Source organism: Sminthopsis crassicaudata, chromosome 1, assembly GCF_048593235.1.
Source record: "Sminthopsis crassicaudata isolate SCR6 chromosome 1, ASM4859323v1, whole genome shotgun sequence".
Lineage (NCBI taxonomy): Eukaryota > Metazoa > Chordata > Mammalia > Dasyuromorphia > Dasyuridae > Sminthopsis > Sminthopsis crassicaudata.
The window spans coordinates 143,766,468-143,785,931 of NC_133617.1; the positions used below are offsets into that span (position 1 = coordinate 143,766,468).

General features: G+C 36.2%; 1 protein-coding gene across 2 annotated transcripts in view; it reads right to left on the reverse strand.

The window, feature by feature from the left end:
- MATN2 (matrilin 2) overlaps positions 1-19,464 on the reverse strand; it is a 196,065-nt gene that overhangs the window by 24,160 nt on the left and 152,441 nt on the right. For both annotated transcript variants that reach the window (XM_074268809.1, XM_074268802.1), the window contains exons 8-10: positions 19,102-19,224; positions 14,350-14,472; positions 7,089-7,211 (exon numbers count right to left, since the gene is read on the reverse strand). In XM_074268809.1, coding sequence (XP_074124910.1) covers positions 7,089-7,211; positions 14,350-14,472; positions 19,102-19,224 — 369 coding nt within the window. The remainder of the gene's footprint in view (positions 1-7,088; positions 7,212-14,349; positions 14,473-19,101; positions 19,225-19,464) is intronic.

The following is a 19,464-nucleotide window of genomic DNA, read 5'->3' on the forward strand; positions in this document are numbered from 1 at the left end:
GAACTCAGGTCTTCTTGAATCCAGAATTGGTGCTGTATCCACTGAGCCACCTTACTGCCCACACAAATATTTTCTTTGGACATAATAGCTCTTGAACATCAATTACCAAACCACAGAAAGGTTATCAGGCATCTCTTTGGGAGGTGTGGTTCAAAATGGCAAAAATCTTGGACTGTGCAAGTATTGATGAAGATGCCTTGTGTGTTCCTCTAGATAAGACCTGGAAGTGATCAGGAATAGATGATGTTGACTGGCTCCAGCCTTTCATCTTGGATCTTCACTGGAATTAATCAAAAATTTTTTTTCCTTTTGCTTTTAGACTATAGTGTTGACAGACTGAGCTTTCCTGAAGATTTTCCAATCTTCAATGGAGAGCTTCCAACTGTTTTCTTTTTTTTCCCCCCAATTACATAAGGAGGGCTCAACTCCACCATAGTTTGTTGCAGGCCAACTGTACTGCTCATTCTTTGTCTTGGCAAAACAGAAATAAAAGCCAGCTCTACGTGAGAACTTCATGGAGTCTTCAATAGGGATTTCGGCCAGTCTCTCTTGCTAAGAATCCAGTTTCTGGATTCTCTTGGGCTTTCAAATTAGAAGTATTTTTTTAAATCAAGTCAGTAGAACATTGTGGTATAGTTTTTAGCTTTCTAAAATTGTTGAAATTTCTCATTTTCCCTTAATCTTAGTGCCTACACTTTGTTCTTTGTTCAAAATTATTCAATTTCTAGAAGAGTCATTAGCTCTTCTAGAACTGAGTTTGCCTTAATTTGAGTTCCCCAGAATCTAAATAATTTCCAAATATAAATTCACTAATTTATTTGTTGATAACTTCTTACTTTCCTCTCTGTCTCTTCTCCTTTTATTTAATTTCTTCTTTTCCTTTCTGATTTCTCTTCACTTTTCTCTCTCTTTTCTTCCTTCCTTTCTTAACTTTTAAAAATAAATTTTAATGATACCTTTTGTCTTTATATCAATCATTTTGGAAATATTTCCAACATTGACTATTTCCACAGTGACTTCAAATGATGGTTTATCATCTCTGCCAATTTGAAAGATATGAAGTAAAAATTCAGGATTGTTTTAATTCATACTTTTCTTATTATTAGTGATTTGGAATATTCTTTCATGTGACTGCTAATAGTTACAATTCTTTTGACAATTGTTTTTGATGTATATATAATTAATTATATATATGTTAAAAGAGACATTTGATAGTAGGATATTTTTTCACTTGAATGCTTCTCTTCTGTTAGGCACATGAATTTTTTTTGTGCAGAAACTTTTCAGTTTTGCGTAATCAAAGATAGCTTTTTTATTTTTATAGTTGTCTGGTTGAATAGTCATCAATTTTGGAGGGGTTATGGATTGTTGGTGGAGCTATGGAAGAGTAAACCCTTTTGGAAAGCATTTTGGAATTATGCAAAGAAAGCAACTAAAATGTCCATATCCACTGGCTTAGAGATTTCATTTCCAGGCTTATACTGCAAGGAGACAACTGGTAAGAAAAAAGTCCCCATTTACACCAGAATGTTTATAATAACACAACAAAGAATTGCAAACAAAGTAGATGTCCACTGCTTGTGAAATGGTTAAACAAATTGTGGTACATGAAGTTATGGAATATTATGCACTGTAAGAAACAATGAATATGACAAATACAGAAAAATATGAAATGATATGAAGTAAGCAGAGCCAAGAAAATAACATGTAAAATGACAACAACATGCAAATGGAAAGACAAAAATGAATTGTTGCAAAATTGTTAAAAGTAAACATGGCTCAAAAGAAGACATGAAAAAATCCTCTTCATTTTCAGAGATGGGAGGAGCAAAAGTTTTATACGGGATATATATTTTCAAACGTTAAAAAAGTATTATAATGATTTATTTTCTTTTTCTTCTTAAAAAATTTGATAATATAAGATGGCTCTTTGGGAAGGAGAGGAATTCTAGGGGAAATTATGATGATATAAAAAATAAAAGAAATAAGTGGAAACAAATTTTATAAAAGATCTCTAGATACATTTGTGTCCAGAAAATAGTTTCCACTGCTCATTTTGTAGTTCTCTATTACACTCCAGAGCCTTCATACAAGGAATGAAGATGGATAGCTAATAGTTGAGTATGAGCCAAGGAGTTAAGGAGGGTGCAGAATTCAAATCCAGTAGAAAGAAGCAAAAAAAGCCACATTGAACTTCTTAAGTTTCTCCTGGGAATTCAAAAAGGGAAAAATGAAATCTCCTAGAAAGAAAACATTTCCTTTCTCAAAGGATGACTTCTTCCAAGTCTAGTAAAAAAAATTTTGTTTTAACAATTTAATTAAGTAATCTGGAATACAACTGATTAGCAGTTTGATGATTTGGAAAAAGTTTCTGGGTAGGAAACTTTCCTCTGGTCTATTAACCCAACCCAGAAAATGCTCCTAATGTCTGGATCAGCATCTGATGACTCAGGCAGTCTGAGGCAGAGCAATAACTGTACTTTAGAATAACAGTTCCTTTCGAGTGATGACAGAATGCAAGGTGATGTCTAAGGTTCCACATAGGACAGCAGGAAAACCAATCTTGCACTTCAGAGAAAAAAAAAGGCACAGTGTACATTATGCTAAAAAGAGGGGAGTAGGGAGAAATGTAGTTACATGATTTCATTATTTTTATTTTTTTTTACATTAAAAATCAAAATAGTCATTGCCTGCAAATCTATATCTTATCTTCAAAATGAGTGGGTTGGACTCAATGATCTCTCATGTCTCTTCTAAGCTTATATTCTACAAGGTTTTGTTGTTGATGATTTCAATGGGCATTTGACTTACTGCATTTTCCTTCAGGTTGGGTCATTCATTGCTTCTCTAAGACCTGGCTTTAGCTTAAAAAGGTCAAGGTCTCCCCTTTCATCTGGGCCCATTCCCAGTTGTTTTAATCTATATCTGGTTTACTGGACCCTGATGGCTCTGGAGGGGAAAGTGAGACAGATGGCCTTACACAGCCTTCCCTGATTTAAATCTAAATTCACTTGCATGTCATAACATGACCTCCCTGATGTGATGGCCTTTTTTTGAGAATGAAGGACAAACAACAAGAACTGGCTACAGGGAGAAAGCTAGAATCCTTTCCTAGGAAAGGGAGAATTTTTTTTTTTATTAGATTGTGCAAATCAGAGAGAAGTATTATCTGCACTCCCTTGTGCTGCATCTCTGCACTCGACCAGGAGCAAGAGGTAAAGACCTTGAGGATAAAATAAATCAATATTGGGCAAATTGGTGGAATGGTTAGCATTCATGATGGAAATCCAAAAGCAAATGATGGCAGTGGAGGTACACAATAATAGAAAGTTGGGCCCAGAAGGGACCTTATAGTCCCGTAGTCCAGCCTCTTCATTTGACAGATTGGGAAACTGAGGCCCAGAAAGGTCTACTGAATATTGAAATGAATTGTGCTGAAGTAAATGTTGAGGGGAACATGTAATAATCCTGGGTCTCCAAACTGGATCTTGTGACTTTGGGGCCATTGCTCTTGCTGGCATGGAGGCAAATCCATGAAGAAACTGCATTCAACAATGTAAATAAACAGCTTGTCCACAACTTAATAGTATTAAAGGATGGCCCAGGGCAAAAAGAAGAAACCTGCCCAGATCAGATTGCTAGTTTGGATCATACTTGGAATTTAAGTCTAAGTCTTTCTTACCCATTACTCCTCGTTGCTACTCATTTTTTCCACTACACCATATTTAAATTGAATCCAGCCTCTAACCCAGCATAGGTAAGGAAGGGAATAATTTTTCTGTTGCCTTCAGACTCCTGGCCAGGGTTCCCATGGCTTCTCTTTGAGCTCTTTCCTGGTCCTTAGAACTATTAACTCCCAGATCTCTCCTTTGCCTCTATAATTCATTATATCTATCTATCTAACCATCTGTCCCCAGCCCTTAGTAAACTGTAACCTCCTGGAGGCTTGGGATGGTTTAACCCAGAGCACTAGCACAATCCTTTCCACATAGTAGGTGTTTAATACATCTTTACTGAGTTGAAGTGAATCAATTTGACTTTCTATTCTTCAATGATGTACCTGTCTGGTTAGGTGAAAGAGAATCTCGTTGGGGGATACCCTTCAGGTCACATGCCTGTAAGGCCATGTCTGTAGTCTGTCTTTGGACAGGGTCAAGGGCCCACCTATCTGCTTAGCTGGAACTGGCTCACTGCCTCCAACCCAGCAGGCTTTGTGAAACGAGGTGAAGTCATGTCTGTCATTTGGCACAGGGAAGGGGAACATATACCCCAATCTCTTGTTAACTGTGGCTGAACTGAAACCCAGCATATTATTATTGGACAGAATGGCCACACTGAATCATCCTGGGGGAAGACAGAAAATCCCTTTTTTGTGGGAATCATCTGGCTGAATACATATAGTAGGGTGAAGGGGCAGAGAATATCTCTGCCAGTACAGCTATGTCATATCTTACTACTTCAAGGATTTGAATATAAACTCAGCCATGTACTCTATATGCATATATAAAATTTCAACTTTAATTCCTCTGATTGAATTTCACCAATGAGATCACATTATCCCAAGTAACAAATATACTCTGAATGGGAAAATGGGGAAGATAGAAAGTGTCATGATGTGTTTATGTATGTAGAATTCAAGCAGCATTTGTACAGACAGACATGTCCCTAGACATGGGAGCACAATGCGAGGAGGAGTTAGTTTGCCATTATTTTAGAAAGGCCCATATGAACTTTAGAGCTAAAGAAAAATTTAAAGAACTTTGAAGGAGGGAAAGAGCCATTGGGTGTTAGAACCAAGCTATTTGGATTCAGTAGCAACAAGAATATTTAGGGAGTTCTGATATCCAATCATTGGTTTTCATTGGTTTATTTGTATTGAATATAAGATACAGTAATTTCCCCAATAGAGCATATTAAAGAAGGAAGCCCTAAGCCAGAGATGAGGTTCCTTGGGTCAGTTCAGAGAATGGAGCTGATTCCTGGGAAGCTGAGGGTTTGAAGACCCATGACATTCAGTAAACATCATTCATAACCTTCTTATCTTTTGCCAGACTTTTGAGGAAATCCCCATCTCCCCTGTGCTTTCTCTCCCTTTCCCAGTTCTTCATACCCAAAGTTGGCTGATGATTGAATTAAGTGGGGTCATTGTGAGGACAGAGAAAGTGAATAAAAAGGGCTTTGTGAAACTGCAGAAAGAAAAGGAGAAAAGCATGAAATTAGAAAATCTTGCCTAAAGAGTGTGGGAAGAAAGGCAGCTTGGGGACCAGCTGGTTGGCAAATTGAAGAGCTATTCCTCAGGGCATAAAGATTTCTGAAGGTTGGCTGTATACAAATTCATATATAAAACAGAGGGCTGGCCAATGAGGGCCCATATGAGAGCATACATAGGGAATCCACAGGGTTCTTTGGTGAGCTTGAATCTGGATATGTGTGATGACATGGCACGGGGTGATCAGAGCATGTATTTGGAGGCTGTTTTCCATGTGCTTAATTTTTAGTGAAGAATAGGCCGTTTGGTTGGCTGATGACCCAGAACTCCCATATAAAAGGTGCCAGTGGAAAAATTTGCTCTTTCTTTTTCTGCTAGCTATGAGGTGTCAGAATGTCTTTGAGTTCTGGAGGGCCAGTGGAAGGGTACCCTTCCTCCTATTGTGCTTGCCCCATGGCCCCCCAGGCAAGCTTATATGGGGGATAAGGTTGCTTTGGGGCATCCCTTTTGGTATAGGGTCTCTATGAGCTTTGAAATATCATAGAATCAGAGATTTAGTGATAGGAATCCATACCAATTTTTGCCAGTCGTGGAGTTCAGTGAACCAGTCCAGCTTTAAAGAGTGATCTACCTGGGGCAACTAGATGGTGCTCTATCCACCAGCCCTGAAGTCAGGAGGACCTGAGTTCAAATCTGGTCTCAGACACTTAACACTTCCTGGCTGTGTGACCCTGGGCAAGTCACTTAACCCCAATTGCCTTAGCAAAAAAAAAAAAAAGAAAAAAAAAAGTGATCTACCTGATCCCCAGTTTGTCAGTGGTTCAATCTGGTACCCGAGACACCATGTTCTACAGAAATGGAGCAACTCACCCATAGCTATGCTGTACTTGGACATGAACCTGGTGGGGCAAATGCTTTGTGGAAACCACTTGAAGGCTGAGTCTATTCTCCCAAAGGATTAAAGTAGAGGAAGGGAGAGTGTCTAATTTTGAGGGAAAATGTTTTTGTATTTTTGTTCTTGATATCTTCTCAGGAAATATCATTTTGCAGTAACTAATTCATAATAACTTGTTAAAGTAATAATGGGGGCACTAATCACTGGTTTAATTGATGATGTAGGAAAGAAACTATTCATGACTATCTATTGATAATGGGAAAAATGGCATGGGAGCTCAAGTCAACAACATTAGAATAATCACTTCAACCTCTCAGAATTACTCTTAGAAGGTCCCTTTTCATGGCTAAACAGTTATTTATTCATTTTTCTTTTATAAATAGCATTTGGTTTCTGGGGAGGAAAAACCCTAAAATTTAAAAACCTCCTTATCTCATTACATCCCACAATCTGTATATATTATTTACATCTCTCAAATAAAACATGTTAAGAATCTTTTTGACATTCATTTCCCCCTTTTTAAAATAAAAAATTATGTACTAGTATAGCCTAAGATAATAATCATTAATAACTACAAACTGAAGTAAGATTGGCAGTTAGCTTGCAAGTTCTTATAATGTGTTTCACATTTTACATCTATTTTTTTTCTTCAAACTTCTTTAATATAAAGTGGATATGATCCTCTCCCCATGACAATAGGGATCATATCTACTCCTAGAATCTTGAAGAGATGATGTAGTCACCCCCTGAGAAGTCAACATGCCAATGCATTGACTTTCAGCTGTGTAACCCTGTCCTTTCCCCACTCCCATTACCTCCAGGACTCTGAGGGGGAGCAGTGAGCTCTGGGAACCTGATCTGTAAGTACAAATATAGGTTGGAAGAATTGAGTCCAAAGTCTTATTATACATATGTCAAAATATACATGCTTTAGTATATGCACAGAAGGTCTAATTTCTTTAAGAAAGAATTACTGAAACTTACTTTTGCAGGTTCTTCCATCACTCCTGAGTACATATCCCTCAGAGCACTGACAGACAAAGGATTTGTCAGTATTTATGCAGGAATGTTCACAACCATGATCACTCAACAAGCAATAATCCACCCCTGCAAAACAAAGAGCCAAGTAAGGATTCAGTGAAAATTGAGCAAAACAGTGATGGAAGGACATGCCTTGTTCAATTCAATTTAATTCAATGAACACTTATTAAGTAACTACAAAATGAAAAACACTGTACTAGGGAGTAGGGCTCAATTCAATTGCCTGGCATTCATGGTGCCAGCCTACCTGGCCAGTCTTCTCTTATATTATTTCCCTCCTGCACTCTCTGCTCTAGATAAACAAGACTCTCTTTAGATACTACAATGAAAATTGCACGATCTCTAGACTTCAGGGGGTCTCTAGTCCCACACATAACAAAGTAAGAATCCCTTATATAATCTGTTCAGCTTTTGCTTCAAGAGCTCTGGGGAAAGGAAAGCCACTATCTCTTGAGGCAAATCATTCCATGTTTCTTTACATTGAACCTAAATTGGGCTCTCTGCAACTTCTATCCTTTAGTCCTAATTCTAATCTCTGTAGAAAGAGGGAGGAAAGGAAATAAATTGATTAAGTAGCTACTATGTACCAGAATTGCTGCTTCACAAATATTTCCTCATTTGATCTGTACAACAACCTTGAGAAGTAAGGTTCTATTTTTCTCCTCATTTTACAGATGAGGAAACTGAAGCAGACAGAGTTAAGTGACTTGCCCAGGGTTACACAGCTAATAAGTGTCTGAGGCTGAATTTGAACTCAGCGTCTTCCTAATCCAGTCCAGCTCTTTGTGCATTGTGGTACCATGTAGATGCCCATTTAGTGGTCAAGCAGAAAAAAATCTAATCCCTTTTCTTCCTGACAGCTCTTGAGAATTTAAAGACAGCTAACATGTTTCCTCTAAGTCATCTCTTCTCAAGGAAAAACATCCCCATTTCCTTCACTTTTCTTCCACTAGCATGATTTCTAGTCCATTCACCATCTTAATTATCCAATTTGTTGATGATCTTCTTAAAAAGTGATACCAAAAATACAATATTCCAGATGACGTCTGGATAGGTAAAAATCCAATAACAGGACTATCACTTCTCTGGTTCTGGAGACCATACATATCCTTCTGGTGCTTTGATGACTTGAGTCTCAGTGCTTCTTGTTGTCCCTTGTGACTGCAATTCCTTCTCTCTTTTTTACATATAAAATTCCTACCCATTGTCTAAAGTCCAACTCAAATGCTACCAAGTCTCTCCATGGGTCGAAAACCACCCCCCTGGGATTTCACACAGCATTGGATTTTTGCACCTCACTAATGTATTTATCTTGTATATTATAGTAATCTAATCTGGGCCATTATCCCTCTACAAAACTCCACAACTATCCTTTTTCAATCTTGCCTCTCTCTTAGGAGCTGACACACACAATAAAGAAATGCTTCATAATCATAATAATTTGTTTTTCTCTATTGCAACTTGTTACAAAGAAGGACTTTTATTTTGGGGGAGAGTTGAAGAGTTAGGAGAGTTATGAGGCATGAGGGAATGGTTTAGTTATAGAGATACCAAAGAAAGGAAAGAAAAGAGCATCTATAAATCATTTTAAAAATACACAGAAGGGATACAGATGAATAGAGTAGTGTTGGAACTACAATGCTAAATTTAATATGTTTAAATGCCAAGAAATGAGATAGATGATTCTTATTAGTCTTGTATAGTGCAGATTGGTCATTATGTTGATCATAATTCTTAAGTCTTCCACAGTTGTTTTCTTTTACATTGTTATAGTCATTATATAAATTGTTCTCATTTGTCTCACTTCTAAGAAACCACCAAGTTTCTCTGAAGACATTCCTTTCATCATTTCCTATAGCATAATTACATTCAATTCCCTTAATATAATATATTTTGTTTAGCCATTTCCCTTTGATAGGTACTTATTTTATTTCTGGTTTTCCTATACCCACAAAACAATTAAAAACAAATGCTGCCAAATTACAAATAATTAGTAAAACCCCAAAGAAGAGGCATGAGAGGATATATCTTCTTCCTTTGTAAAGTTAAGAGAGTTACTGGTACAGAAGATTGCATTTAATGCCAGATTTTTTAATGAAATAATTTATTTTGCTGATTTTGTTTTTCTTTAAAAAACTTTTTTCTTGGGACAACTAGGTGACACAGTTGATAGAGCACCAGCCCTGGATTTAGGAGGACCTTAATTCAAATCTCACCTCAGATACTTATTAATCATGTGACTCTAAGCCACTTAACCCCAATTGTCTTCCAAAAATTTTTTTTTGTTATGCAGGATCATTTTTTGTGAGGGAAGAGGGAGAAGGATGGAAGGAGAAATACAGATGATATAAAAATAAAAGGTATAAATAAAAATCTATTTTAAAAGTGCTATTATAAATATTTTTGTACATGTGGATTTTTTCTTTCTTTGATCTCTTTGAAACTATACATCTAGTAATTCTATGATTGAGTCATAGAATCAATACATAGTCTGGAGTATAGTTCTAAATTTATTTTCAGAATAGCTAGCTCTAAGTCACAAATTCACCAATAGTACATTTGTTCATTTATTTTTCCACAATCCATCCAACAACTATCATTTTCTTTTCTTTTCTTTTTCTTTTTTTTTTTTTTTTTTTTTATACTTGGCCAATCTGATAGGCATGAGGTACAATCTTAAAACTGGTTTAATTCGCATTTTTCATCATTAGTCATTTGGAGCCTTTTATCATATGGTAGCTGATATCCTGTATTTCTTCTTTTGAGAACTGCCTGCTTATCTCCTCCGATCATTTATTTGTTAAAGAATGCCCCTGGCATTGATTCCCTATATATCTGGCATAACAGATCCTTATCAGAGAAATTTATTGCAAAGATTTTCATCTAATGAATTCTTGAATATGCTTTCTAACAATTTCATTTCTCAGAAAGGAACTATGAAAGGAACTATTATTTTTTACCCACTGTAATTCTGCCTCAAAAGGAAGATGTATTTATGAACCTGGGGGATAAAGTAACCATAAGCATTCTCAAAAGGAGGGTAATGCTGAACTTCCGCAGATATGTGTTCTGGACTTTAGTAAAACAGGTCACAAAGAGATCAAAGACATGATAGGTATATTCTCATAGCTAGGAAGTATAATAAAGTGATGGCTTAGGGAGATAAGAAGTTCTCAAAAAGGAAATTCTGACCATACAATTGCAAAGGATCATGTTACTTCAAGGGAGGGGGGAACTAAAGAGACCTATTTGATCAAACTAAGAATTCTTGGATGAATTTAAATGTGATTTCATTACTGTAGGGATCTTTAGATGAGGAAATTCTCTCACTGCTGATAAGTAGTGCAGGGTCATAGAAAGAGGCCACTGATAAAAGGAATGTGGACAAAAGATGTAAGAAAGGATTAAAGATCAATACACAAGTATTCATAGTACAGGTCAACATGCAGAATGCAGGGAGGCTAAAGGATAGAATGAGTTGTGCAAAAAATATTAAGAGCAATAAGTAGAGATTTAAAAGATATTCAGAGCCAGAAGAATGTGAAAAGGGTAGACCTGTGGCTTGGGAGTATCTGTTTTAATATTTGATAAATAATAAAAATAAAGTGGAACTGCTCTATTCTCATGTTGTTTTCATTTTTTCTACCAAGGGGGAAAATATTCAGACTAGAAGGGTCAAGGAAATATGGTTAAGAGGGATTTGAGGTTTAAGACCAGTGAGGAGAGAGAGTTTTAGCCTTCATTCAAAAAGTGTTATATCCCAAGGTACAGGAATAAAACTCCAACAAACAACCTTGTAGATGAGATCACAGAACCATTCTTTATAATTTTTTAGTAATTATGGAGAACAGGAGAACTATAAGAAAGCTTATGTTAGACAAAAAAACTTATTTTCAAAAAGGAAAAAAAAACTTTATAAGCTATGGCCTGGCAAAGTAGATATTGACAGTCAATGGAATTCTAGAGAAAATCACAAATAACTCATTTTGGGACACTTATAAAGAGGACTGGTGATAATTAGGAGTCATCAAGGGATAACCAAGTATAGGTCATGCCAGATAAATTTAATTTCCTTTTTTTGATGAGATTATTAGGTTATAGATCAAGGGAATGGTAAAAATATATCTTGGTTTCATCAAAAACTCACATTAGCTCACATTTTCTTATATTTTTTTTGCAAATTTCAAAATACTTTACTCAACAATCCCATGAGATAGGTAGCATTTTTTTTTATTCTGCAGATAAGCAAACTGAGGTATAGAGAAGTTAAAGGGTTTGCTTCTAGTCACATTTTTATTATAAGTCAGAATTGGGAATTTAAGTTCTTTTTCCCTGCTCTGCTGTAGACAAACCCTATGGTAGCTTTATGGAAAGAGGAAGAAATGTAAACTGAATGGTTAGGCAAAAAACAAAAACAATCTTTTTTCTTAAGCAACAGCTATGTGCTAGGCACTGAGCTAAGCAATTTATAAATATTATCTCATTTAATCCATATAACAACCCTGAAAGGTAAATGCTATTATTATCCCCACTTTATAAATGAGGAAATTGAGGGGCAGCTAGGTGGCACAGTGGATAGAACACCAGCCCTGAATTCAGGAGGACCTGAGTTCAAATGTGATCTCACACACTTAACACTTCCTAGCTGTGTGACCCTGGGCAAGTCACTTAACCCCAGCCTCAGGGAAAAATAAATAAATAAATGAATGAGGAAATTAAGGCAGGTAAAGGTTAAGTGGCTTGCCCAGGATCACATAGCTAGTAAATGTCTGAGGCTGGATTTGAATTCCTTTTCTTGACTTCAGATATAGAGCTTTAGAGAATGATTAATGAGCTGACAGCATAGCAGAGGAAAGTTTCCAAGGATATACTTCATGCCTCTCTCTTGGGCCCTATCCTCTTCATCATCTTAATTAATGACCTGCAGGAAGACATACTTATCAAAGTTACAGATGAGACATATATGGGAGGGATAGATCATATGTTATTCTAGAGTCAAGATTCCCAAAGTTCTTGACAGGATGGGAAATTGGGACAAATCTGACAGGCTAAATTATAAAAATAAATAAAAAGGGCTGTACTTTAGTTAAAACAGTCAACTAGCCAAGCACCAGATGAGGGAAATGTGGTTTAATAACAATTCATTAAAAAAGAATTTAGAGGTTTTAGCTTACTAAGTCAACAATATGAAGTGACTGTCCAAAAAAACCCCCAAAACCTAGTACAATCATTTTTTGGAGGGAGATGGGAGGTGGTCTGGACCTGTAATTTCATCACTGTAGGGAGCTTCAGGTGAGGAAGCTCCCTCTACCATGGATGATCTGCAATACATCATGGAAAGGAGACGGACAAAATTAAGTGACTTTCCTTAGAGTCATAGCCCAATAATTGTCAGACATGAAATTTGAACTCACGTCTTTCAATTTGACACAGTTCAAATCTGGTTTCAGATACTTAATACCTGGATGATCCTGGGCAAGTCATTCAACCCTATTTGCCACAGTTTCCCCACCTATATAATGAAGTAAAAAAGGAAATGGCAAACTACTCCTGTGAAATAGCAAATTACTCCAGTATCTTTACCAAAAAAAAACCAAAACAAAACATAAAAACAAAAACCCAAAGAGGGGTGGCAAAGAGTAAGACTTGACTAAACAAAAGAGGCAGGTAATGGCGATGGTGGGTGAAATTTGGAACAATGATTGAAGCAAGTAGGGTCATATAGTTTGGGGAAAAGAAGACTTGGAAGAACCATTTTAGCCTGGCTCCAAATATTTGAAAACCTGTCATGTGGTACAGTGATTAAATTTATTCTTCTTTTGGCTCTAACAGGGAAAACCAGGAACAAATAGATATTATGGGGAAGAAGATTTCAGTTCAACATAATAAAGAGCTTCTTGATGATTAAAGCTTCTCAGAAATGGAAAAGGAAACTATGAGGTGGTGAGTTTGTCATTGATGGAAGTATTCAAGCAGAGGCTGGATGCTTTTTGGGGATATTTTAGAAAGGATTCCTTGCTTGATGTATGAGGCTGGATTGGGTGATCTCTAAGATTCCTTTCTGTTCTAAGATTCTATGATCCTAAAATCAGATGAGACAACTCCAAAAAAGCAACACTTTCCCCCAGTAGAAGTCATACAATTAAAATCAAAACAATTTTGAAGTTTACTGCACAACCAGTGAATTGGAAAAGACAATAAAAGATGAACATATTGATGATGGAGGGGTTACAGGAAGGTAGGCATGCTAATACAGTCTTGGTGGAGTTTGGTCCAATCATGCTGGAATTTTGCTTAAAAAAAAAAAAAGGGCAACTAACATGTCCATACCCTTTGACCAAGTATCTAAATCTAGGCATTTATCCTAAGAAAAACAAGACAGAAAAAAGTCACCTATACTCTAAAAGATTACATTAATATATATATTTTTGTGATAGTAAAAAATTAGAAGCAAACTAGATGGACACTGATTGAAGAAAAGTGAAGCAGAAGGATTAATGGAATATTGTGCTCTAAAAAATGATGACTGAGATACATATAAGAAGTCCAGTACAAAGTAAAATAAATAGAACCATGAAAAAAATACACAATGACCACAACAATGTGACTGAAAGAACAATAAAACGGAATGGGAGAGTAAGTAATTATAATGACCAAGTTTCTCCATGCCTGGAAAAAAGTTGAGAAAATATCTCTTTCCCTTTATTGCAAAAGGCATCTACTCTTAGACACTGCTGACTTTCCTCTTCCCTCCCTTTCTTTTTCAATCTCTGTTTTAAGGGATAATTTATTCAGTAGAAAAAGAAAAAAAAAGACATATTTGGAAATGAATGTGATGAAAAAACAAAAGGTTGTTACAAAAACTTTTGTTAATAAAAGCAATTTTTAAAAAAGTTATGCAATTCAATATATAATCTCATCACAATCTCCCTGGTTAAAAGGACACTAAAAGGGAGCTTCAAATCCTTATTTTTCTCTAAAGCTACTGAAGATCAGATGAAAAATAGAATTCCAATGGACAGAGTTTAGTAAAAAAAAAAAACAAAAAACCAAAAAAACCTTCAACCCTTTTCTCCTCTGTCCTCACCCCAACCTTCTACTTATTTTAGTGTAATAATAACTGTGGCCCAGAAAAGGCCACGTTGGTAAAGTTGAACTGATATAAAAAAGAGACTTTTTGAAGGAGGGAAGGAAAGCGACTCACTTGAACAAGTTTTTAGGTCCTCATTAATGATGAAGCCTTCTGAACACTGACACACGTATGAGTCATCCGTGTTTAGGCAAAGCTGCTCACAGCCATGATTATTCTCTGCACAGTGATCCACCCCTAAATTCATTTAAATAAGTGAACAAAAAGAAAAAGAAATGGAAATTTAAAAACAAATCCTGCTTGGGGATTTTGTATTGTTTCAATTCATTAGCAAACAGACTGGGAGGTGTACACATAATATTCCATCCTACAAATTGTTTCCTCTTAGGAAAAACCATTCTCTGCCTCTTTCATTCTTTTCTTAAGGGGAACTCTTGTACAATTTCAACAACCAAGAAGTAATTTTGAAAGTATTTATTATTGTGTGGAAGTCAGTTTTAAAATAAACTTTTTTTTTTTTTTACTATTTTGAATCTGAAAAATTCTTTTGTGGTACATTTTGATAATCTTCCTCCAACTTCCCTAATAACTCCAATCCAAAAAAAAAATTTCTTTGGTGATTAAAAATAGTATAGCCTGTTTGGGAAGAGGAATAGAGAATAGTTCATATTTATATGGCACTTGTTGTTATTTGGTTTTGTTGATATTTGGGCGATTTGTCATTTCCTTCTCCAGCTCACTTTGCAAATGAGGAAACGGATGTAAACAAGGTTAAGTGACTTACCCAGAGTCACATTCATGACTAGCTAGTAAGTGTCATGATTTGACTGGATTTGAACACAATGAGTTTTCTTGACTCCGAGCCCAATGTTCTATCCACTGTACTACCTCGCTGACCTACCCCTTATATAACACGTATGTAACAAGTTTGCAAAGCACTTTATGTTTATTACGAATCTCATTTTATTCTTGAAACAACCCTGGAGATAGTTACTATTGTTCTTTCCATTTTATAGATAAAGAAACTGAACTTTTATAGATAAATAATAGATATAATATAATATAGATATATAATAAATAATAGATAAAACTGAATTTTATAGATAAAGAAACTGAACCACTGTTAGGTGAATTGCCCAGGGCCAGCCAATCAGTCAATTAGTATTTATTAAGAATCTATTGAGTGTCAGGTACTGTGCTAAACTCAAATTAATAAGTGGATCAAGATGTGACAAGATTAAAACTTAGTCTTGATCCTAAGTCCAGGGCTATCTAGTAAAATTTTGATAAAAAAACAAAACAACAACAACAAAAATCACTACTGCTTGAGCAAGAAATTTCCAATGTTTGTTTTTAGGAGAAAAAAAAATGTAACTCCTGGAAACAGAGGTAGTATACCTCTGGGGCAGAGAGCTTAAGAATGGAGCTAGATTTCAAAAAGGATCACCTAACTCTTTGGTACATCTTGGCCCACATCACAAGGTGGAGATCTCTATGACTAATAACCACAAAATTCGATAAACAGAATCAATAGAAAGCAGAAATTCTAAGGAGGAAGATTCTAGCATAATGTTAGGAAAAAAATGAAAGACCATTTTGTGAGGTACTAAGTTGGTAATAATAGTAATTATAATACATCATTAATGCTATCATTGAATATAATATATATTATGATATACAGAATACAAAATGATATATATATATATAATATAATGTACTATGATATAATAATATATATAAATAATGTAATATATTATATAGAAGAAGACATAGCATTTATATAGTGGATGCTATGTACAGAGCACTTTACAAATATTTCATTTAATCCTCACAATAATCTACAGGTGAGGAAACTGAGGCAAACAGAGGTTAAGTGCTTTGCCTAAGGTCACATAACTATTAAATATCTGAGACTAGATTATGAACTCTGTGCCACCTAGCTCTGAAAGTGTTCAATTAGAGGCTGGATGATGCCCTGCCAGTGAATTTTAAGGAAGAGTCTTATGTTGGATGGAAGGCTGGACAAAACAATTTCTAAGGTAGTTCCTAATTCTCATGGTTTTATTGTTCCATCTACATAGATCATTGGTCTTTATTGGTCTGCATATGGCCAGGTCTGATATTTATTTGATCCTTAAACCCTTGCTGCACTGACTAACCATAAAATGGGATTTAACTTGTATCTGTAGAAGACTGGATTGACACAGATCTAAGTCTTGAAACTTCTTCATATCCCAATCTCCATATTCCAGAACTTCTTTTAAATTTTCATCTATGTCCTCCCTTCCTTTGCAGGACAGCTAGGTGACCCAGTGGATAGAATGCCTGGCCAGGAGTCAGCAAGATTCCTCTTCCTGAATTCAAATCTGGCCTCAGACAGTTACTGTGTGACCCTAGGAAAGTCACTTCACCTTACTTGCCTCCCATTTTTCATCTGTAAAATGAGCTGGAGAAGGAACTGGCAAATCACTGCAATATCTTTGCCAAGAAAATTTGGAATCACAAAGAATCGGACATGACTGAAAAACAACTGAACTATAAAAATGAGGCATAATAATAACACCTGCTTCCCAAGGATGTGAATATCAAATGATGATATATGTAAACCATGTAATAAACTTTAAACAGCTATACAAATGTTCATTATTATTCATGGTTTTTCTGCAGCATATGATACTCTTGACTATTCTCTTCTCCTAGATAATCTCTCCTTGTCCTATCTGTCAGATCACTTCCTCTTGGCTTCCTTCACTGTCACCTTCCTTGAAGGCAAATATTGTCTTGCTTATATTTATTTATGTCTTTAGCATGGTCTGGTACATTACAGACATTTACTAAATCCTTTCTCTCTTTTTCTCTCAATCCCCTATCCCCATATGTGTGTCTATGCTATGTCTCTCGTCTCTCTCTTTCTCTATCTATCATAATTCTTATTTGTCTAAATGACATATATTTCACTCTATTTCCCAGGAGACAAGAAGCTTCTCGAAGGCAAGGACCATTAAAAAAAACTATAATTTATTACCTCACACAATGCCTTAAATGTAACAGACACGGAATAGTTATCTGCCAAATGGAATTAATTAGTCCAGACTTTCACTTTGCTTCTTTTCTTAACTTAGAATTTCAGAGGCAGAATGCCAGATAACACCAGGATCTTTATTGTGAAGACAGGGTCTGAGAATGTGTTTGGATTAGCTCCATTTGTACACCAACTTACTGGGTAATTTTTATCTAGGAATATTTCTAAAAGTCAGTCCTTAATATGTTTATGGTGGGTGATTGCTGTCCTTTGGGACTTGAAAGGAAACGATGTTTTTAATAAGGACAAGTCTGTACCTAATACTTTGTTCTTGAAACTTTCTCTCTTAACAATTTATGATTCAAATGTTCAACAGCTGCACTGTTCTCATTCACAATGTATCTCTGTCCCTAAAGCTTTTACAGATGTGCAGCTAGCTTGGTGAACATGAGGTCCATGTTTTTTTTGAGGTCCATGGCTATCAGCAATGACACAAAGAACTACTTTTCCCCCCACCACATTACTGCTCTCTTCTTTCCCACACCCTTGCCCCCCAAAGTGGCAGATTTACAGGAATCCATCCTAATTTAACATACATTGTTCCCAGTCTTTTGGCTGGAATAAGCAAAGTGGAGACTATGACTTGTAAAAAACTACAGAAAATTCCAGTTGGCAAAGTCTACATTTTTCCATCAGCTTACATCATTAAATTGAGCTTTGTTGTGGGCTATTATATGAGGGAATTAAGAAATGCTTAAAAAGAAAATGCCCCACTGCACTTGGCTCAATTTTCTGGTAATTGGGATGCCTATTATTTCAGACTTGCCTCTCCTAGACTATTGTACCAATGTTCCTTTCATTCTTCCATGTTTAATAATAAGACAATTATGAGAGCTCAGTAATGTTACTACAACCTGAAAACCAGTTTGAGTCTATACTGTCTGCAAGTGTTTGAAGGGTAGTTATGTGGAAAGGGGAGAAGACTTCTGCTTGGTCCAAGGGGGCAAAACTAGGAACAGTAAAAGGAAGGAAAGCATGAAGAGGCAGATACAGCTCAATTTAATTGAGGGGAACTCTCCCCTCCAAAAAAAAAAAACCCTAATGAGAACTATTTATTTCTCACCTGGTTGTATCTCTGAGACTTCTCCATCATAATCCAGGAAACTCTTTATTGGGGAAGAAGGAAAAAAAAAAAAACCCAACCTCATCCTCCTGCAAAACCAGATCCTATCTGCCTTTAGACTTCACCTTATCCCCATTCCCTGCCTCTGATTAGAGGGTGGGGCCATAAATCCCAAGCTCCCTTTCAGAAAGGAGCTAAGATTAGAAATAGTCTCATTTCTTAGCTGACTTTACTACTTTCCCACCATGCCTCTAGCACTGATACCTTACCCTGCTCTCTCCTCTTCTCTTCCCCCAGCTTTTCAGCTTCATTTTATATACTGTCTACCCACATTAGTTTGTAAGTTCTTTGAGTGCAGAGACAGTCCTTTTTTTGTATTTGCACCCCCAAATTTAGCAGAGAGCTTGACACAGTCAGAGCTTAATAAATTTTTATTGATCATTGAACTATCCAAAAAGAAAGTAGACTGCTTTGGGAAGTACTAAGTTTCCCCTTCACTGGAATTCTTTCATTTTGCCTCTGTATCCCCAGAATCTGGATCACAGGAAGTACTTCAAAAATACTTGCCAATTGACTGATCTGCCTATTGTTAAGTATGATATCTATGCTGTCCTTCAAAAAAGCAAGGCTGTTTGACTATTACATTTTGGGGAGAGGATTTGGTCCTCCAATAATCTCATCAGTGTGGAATGATGTATGTTAGTCTGGACTGAATACTTACTTCTGCAAGTCTTCCCATTAGGGTTCAGGGTATACCCAGGACGACAACGGCAATAGTAACCTTCTTCTGTATTTGCACATTCATGCTCACAGCCATGTTTTCCCATAGCACAGTAGTTAATTCCTAATAGGAGCAAGGTAAAAAGGTTGAGATGAATTCTTTGGTTCCTAGAGAATAGTGACTGGGGGCCCTGAAACAGCTTCAGAAACACTGGCTACAGTGGGATGGAAGGAGTAATTGAAATCACTGGTCTGGGGTGAGGGGTCAGACAATCTGAGTTCTAATCTTAGCTCAGCAGTAAATGGACAACAACAATCTCCTGACTCCAAAACACTACAGCACAGTGCTTAGTGATTCTAAAAT